Here is a 7,166-nt window from a genome sequence, read left to right as displayed (position 1 = left end):
CCAAACCACAAGTCCCAGTCAATATCTGGGAAGTTAAAATCCCCCATGATTAGACATTCTGAATTATTGGCTTTCTCTATTTCACTGAACAATTGTTCATTATACCCATTAGAGTGATTAGACCTATAACACACTCCTGCTCTCATTTTTGTTTTCCCAGTTCTTATGTCAAACCAAACTGACTCAGCATTGCACTGTCCATCTATGTCAACTGGATGCACTTCCTTAGATTTCATTTTTCTTAACTAACAGCGTTACCCTTCCTCCCTTTCTGTACACATTGTACTCCCCAAATTCCAATTCTGCTCTGCTTATATCTGTGTGGCACCACGTCTCTGATATCCCATCAATATCTGCCTTTGTTGTCATACCAGCATTTCAAATTCATCAAATTTATTTACTGTACTCCTAGCATTGGTGTACATGTATGAATGCACCTGTTCTTACTCTTAGTTACCCTAACACAGCCCATGTATTTATTCGTTCCATGATGACTCCCACACATCCCTGAAACCCTGCACCCCACCCCCTAAGCCCCTGCTCATTCTAATAGAAGCAGTGCAAGAATCATTTTCACCTCTGCCTGCAGGTACTGTTAATCTTTTAGCCTGTGAATCCTCCCAAGCTAGCAGTTTTCTGACCCACCTTTGCTGATGCTAACACTCTTTGTGCAAGAGTGTTAGCATCAGCAAACACTCTTGCACAAATTCTATTTCAGTGTATCTCCTCCCTTTAGAACGAATCTCTCCTATTAACAAGCAGAGACCATGCTGAAAAAATTCCACCCCATGTGCCTTCCACAGTCTCTCCATGGCCGAATTTTGATTGACAAGGCTCTCATCATATACTCCCTCCTATCATTTTTTTTTTTTTTTTTTTTTGGTAGTTGTTGGTGCATCCGCTTCTGTGGCCATAATGCACCTCCCAAGGTTTTTGCAGTACTTTGTTCCAAGCCCGAGGCGGGATTCGAACCCATGACCTTTGGATTGCCAGGCAGGTACTTTACCCACCTGGCTAGCCCAGTCGGTTCCCTCCTATCGTGTCTGAGCAGAATTGCAGACACTTTCTTCAAATTTAACCATAATTTGCGACCTTGTTTTCAACATTGACCTACATTTATTTAATAAATCTGCACATCTATTCTTAATGTCATTAGTGCCAATGTGTACAACAATATCACCCTTTGTGCCTTTAAAAGATGGTATATACTCTACAACGTCATCAACTTTTGCCACTGGTAGACAAACTCTGGTTCTATTCCGCCTATCCTTTTTACACAATATATTACTCATCTCCGTGACAATGGAGTCACCAACAATAACCAGCTCCTGTTTGTTTGTTTATTTGGTTTTTAGGAGCATTAGCAACTAAGGCCATATTGCTCCGAGGATATGCGGTGGTCATTCCCTGACCTTTCCGCATCCTCCGTATTTGGTAGTCATGGGCTCAAACCCCAGTCTAATCAAGAAGCGTGTGCTACGCACTGCTGCTCCTGCCCACCTGGCTACTGAGGCGGCACTAGCTCCTGTGGAACCAGTGCATTCTGCCTTGGAGATTATCACTGTGTTGCCTGAAGCACAAGAGTGAGCAGCTGAGAGCTTGATTGGTTCCCTACTTTAATATAATAATAATACCTTTGGGGGCATCTACCCAACTCTTCACACTTTCATAGGCTCCAATCAAAACACAGAGTTGGCGCCTAATTTCTTGACACTTTCTGTACCTAGCACACACACACACACACACACACACACACACACACACACACACACACATACACACATCCTCTCAGTTAGATCATGTCCTAAGGAAGGTTAAGGCCCCGGGCGGAGAAGAAAATATTGGGCCCCTTAAAAAAAAGCGAGATACAGGGAAAAAATAAATAAAAAATATTATGTACTATTAATGTTTTATTTCCAATAAAATTTGAATATAATATGTGTATTATATTATATTCGTGTCTTTTTTTAATTTGTCTTTTTTCGGCCCCTGATACATGTCGTTTCATTTTTCTAGCTACCATTGGCAGCCTACCAATGAAATAAAATTTAATAGTCTGAATGATTAGAATACTAGAGAAGAGATTTTTCGTTATAGTGCAGTAAATTAATGATTAATTAAAATTCAAAAAATATTCATAAACTACGAAAATCCAGGCGCTGATGTAACAACAGGAATTAATTTTATCTTAATATAATTTCAACAATATATGATATAGGCGTATTTGCGTATATGGTAAATCTTCACAGCAGGAGAACCTTTGTAAGTACAAAGTAGAAAATACGATTCTATTCCTCCGATGAGCGGTAGAGCAGCTGCGCAGAGCCTATGCAGCGTAGTATGCGTATAGTATGCAGCGTAGTAATGAAATAATGAAAATAAGAAAATATATAAACATACTATCAGGTTTTACCGCCGATTATAAACTTGTACGTAATTAAAATTGCACATATGAAACCAAACTTAGTGTCACTGGAAAAAAGTGTAAAGTTGGGGTTTTGAGGGGCCCTTCAGAAGTTAGGGCCCAGGGCGCATGCCCGGTGTGCTCGCCGTTAAATCCGCCTCTGCATGTCCTGTTACAGAAAGCCCACAAACATTTCACAAGTCACCCATTTTTGTAGGCTGTGATGCGTTGGAGAATCACCTGTCCTCAGTTCTCCCCCGAGCCACAGCACTTCTGCCATTCTGTGCCTGTTCTTTTGCTCCTTTAGTCTGGGGCATGACATCTGATTGAATACTATTGATTAACAATGAAAATTTGTTATAAATGAGATTTCAATAAAAAAACTAAATTTATTGTGGAACCGGCTTGGTGTGTAGTTTGATCTTAAGGAGAATAGTATAAGCATTAGTATTCTGGCCAAATAGAGCAGGTGGGAAGGAGCAGCAGTGCATATCACACGCTTCTTGATTAGACTGGGGTTCGAGCCCGTCACCACCAAATACGGAGGATGCGGAAAGATCAGGAATGACCACCACATATTCACGGAGCAATATGGCCTTAGTTGCTAATGCTCCTAAAAACCAAATAACAAACAAACAAGAATCATATAGATAATAATAATAATAACTACCTTAGGAGTTAATTTATTCCGGTTATCAACAATATTCTGCTTCCCTCACTCACAGTAGTACAGTTGAGATAATCCCTGTCCTCTCAACCCCAGGCTGAAAACCCTGAGTTCAAATCCTGTCAATGATGAAAGGAATTTTTATGGGCCATTTTCCCAATGTGGCTGAGTTATTCAGTGTTAGGGAGGATAACATGGTGTTGTCCCAGAAAGTCGGGTTTTTTGTCCAGCAAACAAGACCACAAAATACATGCCATTTACAGTTTCAATCTGCTAACGCTGGTTGGTTGTAGGGTTTTAAGTGCCTCGACAATAAAGGCCATATTGGGCCGTATGCAATATGTCTTGTAAATTGCATTTGTACTGTATTGATTTGATGTTTGCTAGATAAAAACCATGCTACTCTCACCTGAGAATGACTAATTTTGCCATGTTGTGAAACAGATCCCAAAGTGCATTGCATCATTGACAGGACCCAAACTCGGGTCTTTTCCACTCAGTGTGGTGAGGACAGTGATTACAACAACTATGCTACACATGAAGTATACTGCCACCTCTTAGTTACTTTGGCTCTTAAAACATATTACATTAATATGAAAATATTTTATTATCTAATCTTCTATATCTTCCCATCTTTTATATATCTGTTCCCTTGTTCTTCTTAGGTGTAGATAGCAAGGTCCCCTTCCTCCAGAAACTGGGATTTTTTTTACCGGCAAAACAGGCAAATCGGCCAGAGAGCAAACACAATTTACAGACATAATACATAAATATATAAGAAATTATTGGTGGCCCTAGTATAATAGTTTAGTTTTGTCCCCTTGTTCTAGTTTCCCATCCAGAATGCATATACCTTCCTCATCACTTCACTTAGGTCAATCCTGAAGTGTCTGGTCTCTGGGCTGTGCAGTCTGCATCTAAGGCATTCCTCATAGGGAGTACCCTTAGAATTGTCAACTAATCTAGTTGCTCTTCTTTATTGGACACTCTCTAGGGGCTCCAAAAGAAGAAGAAGAAGAAGAAGAAGGGCAAAATTTGTATTTCATAACTCAAAATTCATATTTCATATACTTTATAACTAAATTCTAAATAGTTAACTCTGGACACCACTGTCATATGAAAACAATCCCTGCTGACATTGAACTCTTTTCCGAGGTTGGATTTTTGCCTTGTGCCACAAAGCTGAACTGGCTGACCCTTGAGCTTAGGTGGGACCTTTACTCTAGATACCTTACCTCCTGTTTCCTAATTGATAGATGTTGGTCCCCATTGAGTACCTATCAATGTATACAGGCAATAATTAGTACTTATTTAGTATTTTAATATTTTATTTGATCCTTTTAATTAATGCCTTTAGCCAGTAGCGGATTAAGGTCGGTTGAGGCCCCAGGCGCAGAAGAAAATATTGGGCCCCTTAAAAAAAAGAGAGAGACAGGGAAAATAAAAATACATGTTAACCATTTTTTTAAATAAATAAGAAATATTATGTACTATTAATGTTTTATTTCCAATAAAATTTGAATATAATATATGTATAATTTAATTAATAATAGCATAATGATGATCACAAAGTTTTGAACTAACAATTGAACATATTAGTTCAACTAATTTGTTGGGGTTTTGCGTATAAAGTTGGGGTTTTGCGTGGGCCCTTCAGAAGTTGGGGTCCAGGGTGTGCGCCCGGTGCACCCGCCGTTAAATCCCCTCTGCCTTTAGCTTCATGTGTTGCCATATGTAATATCATTTTACAGCTCACTTTTGCACAGTATGGCATTAATATAGTTTATTGTTGTTATTTGGTTTTAGGAACATTGGCGACTAGGCACATGTTGCCCTGTGTATATTGACTGTAAATTGCATGTGTTCTGAGATCGATTTTCTGTCTGCTGGATGAAAAACCGAGTTTCTAGGAGAAAAACCATTTACACTGCGTTCGCTTAAGTGTAAAGGAACGTAGGCAGCATGAGGGTTGCAGGAAAGTCATGAGGTGTGAAGACCCCCGATTTACGCTTTACATTATTGATGAAGAGATCACGTATAGAGGAAACCGCACAGACCACATACTCCTATGTATGGATCATCAAATCAAAAAAAAAAAAAAAAAAACCTTACCATATTAGGGTCACTCAGTAATTTCTTACATATACCCATTATGTATTATGTCTGTAAATTGCATGTGTTCTCAGGTCGATTTTCTTGTTTTGCTGGACAAAAAACCCCCAGATTTTTTGGGGGGAAAGGGGAAAACCTTGCTAACTACGCCTGAGACCGATTAACTCAGCCATGGACTCAAAATAGCCCATTAAAGTTCCTCGCATCATCGATAGGATACTTTGGATCATCACACTATTATATTTCAAATTATTATATTAGGGTTACCGATAATTGATTACATAAACCCGTATTTGTGTTTATAATTGTGTGTTCTCTGGTCGATTTGCCTGTTTGCTGGATGAAAAAAACCTCAGTTTCTGGGGAAATAAACCTTACTATCTATTCCTGAGACCGACTAACTCAGCCACGGAGTGAAAAAAGCCCACTAAAGTTCCTCGCTTCGTCGACGGGATTCGAACCCGGGCCTTTTCCACCCGGTGTGTGTTGGACGGTGACGATACCACTACCCACGCAGACACTTTGGATCATCAGTATTTATTTTGCATAAAGGTATTTCATGAATATATTCGCTACCCTTCACCACTGTGACGAACCCTCCACCAGGTTCGTCACAGTGGTGGAGGGTAGCGAAGGGTCGGTCTCTTGGCGGTTGATAAGGTATAGTTTTAGATCATGCGGGAGATGTTCGGCATTATACAGGAGCATGAGGGAGGGGGAAGAATAACAGTTTCTTCACTGGTACCTATGCGTGAATTTATTTTTCCCGTGTCTGTTATTAGCCACTACTAGCGCCTCTTTTGTTATGGGGGTCTTTAACTTGGGACACCACAGTGTGCAACCTCCGTCCTGGAAGCTGCGGTCTGACACTCACGCAATGCTCGTGCAATACGTTCAGTAATGCCCGGACAGTAGGGATTGTATGTAGTGGTGGTTGGTGCGGACAGCTCACTGGCATTGGACATCACCCCTCTAATGTATTTGTCCAAGACCCACTGGGGGTAGCGCATTTTCTGAGGTCTGCTGTAACTACTAATTTCCTTTTCCCTAACCTTCGGGGTACTGCAGTGGGACCCAACCCTATCCAATAATGCCTTGGCCACACTATTCTTGTGTTGATTAGTTTGTGCCGAGCTATAATGAGTGTACTGACTCTGGCACATAGGCTTTCTATAAACTTCAGTTCTTAGCCTAAAACCTTCTCTAACCACCAATACATCAAGGAACGGGAGGGTTCCAGTTGCTTCCACCTCCGAGGTAAATTGAATGAAAAGGGAGAAACTATTAAGCACTTCATCTTCCTTCCCCTTCTGTATAATGGTAAACGTGTCATCCACGTACCTTTTCCATTTACGAATAGGGAGTTCCAACCAAGCAAAAATCCTATTTTCCAGTTCCTCCATGGCTAGATTAGCTACAATGGCGCTAATGGGGGAAAATATGGCAGTGCCATGGACCTGCTTATACAAAATATCTTGAAACACCATGGTAGTACCAGAAATGCACCCTTACAAATGTCATCAATATTTAAAAGAGACCTTGTACTTAAAGTATCATCCTTCTCCAGAGCCATTTTTACACATTGGACACCATGCTTATGGGGATACATGTAAACAGGAAAACTACATCAAATGAGATCATAATCTCATTTGATGTAGTTTCCCTATTTACATGTATCCCCATAAGCATGGTGTCCAATGTGTAAGAATGGCTCTGGAGAAGGATGATACTTTAAGTACAAGGTCTCTTTTAAATATTGATGACATTTGTAAGGATGTAGAGTTTTGCATTTCTAGTACTACTATGGTTTTTACAGATATTATGTATAAGCGGGTCCATGGCACAGCCATGGTTTCCCCCATTAGCGCCATTATAACTAAGCTAGCCATGGAGGAACTGGAAAATAGGATTTTTGCTTGGTTGGAATTCCCCAGCCAAATGGAAAAAGTACGTGGATGACACGTTTACCGTTATACAGAAGAG

General features: G+C 40.2%; 1 protein-coding gene across 1 annotated transcript; it reads right to left on the bottom strand.

The window, feature by feature from the left end:
- Positions 1-5,998: 5,998 nt before the first annotated feature.
- On the bottom strand, positions 5,999-6,670 carry LOC150085956 (uncharacterized). The gene has a single exon (XM_090374753.1). The coding sequence runs from the start codon at positions 6,668-6,670 to the stop codon at positions 5,999-6,001; it is 672 nt and encodes a 223-aa protein (XP_090230879.1).
- Positions 6,671-7,166: the final 496 nt, after the last annotated feature.

Source organism: Mastigoproctus giganteus, chromosome 5 (assembly GCF_048544385.1).
Source record: "Mastigoproctus giganteus isolate SK-2022 chromosome 5, ASM4854438v1, whole genome shotgun sequence".
NCBI classification, from domain to species: domain Eukaryota; kingdom Metazoa; phylum Arthropoda; class Arachnida; order Uropygi; family Thelyphonidae; genus Mastigoproctus; species Mastigoproctus giganteus.
The sequence above is the reverse complement of the archived record's forward strand: the minus strand, read 5'-3'. Positions and strand labels throughout refer to the sequence as shown.

Bases quoted from the DNA above. Each gene is read 5' to 3' on its own strand.
- LOC150085956 (XM_090374753.1), bottom strand. From the start codon at position 6,670: ATGGTGTTTCAAGATATTTTGTATAAGCAGGTCCATGGCACTGCCATA.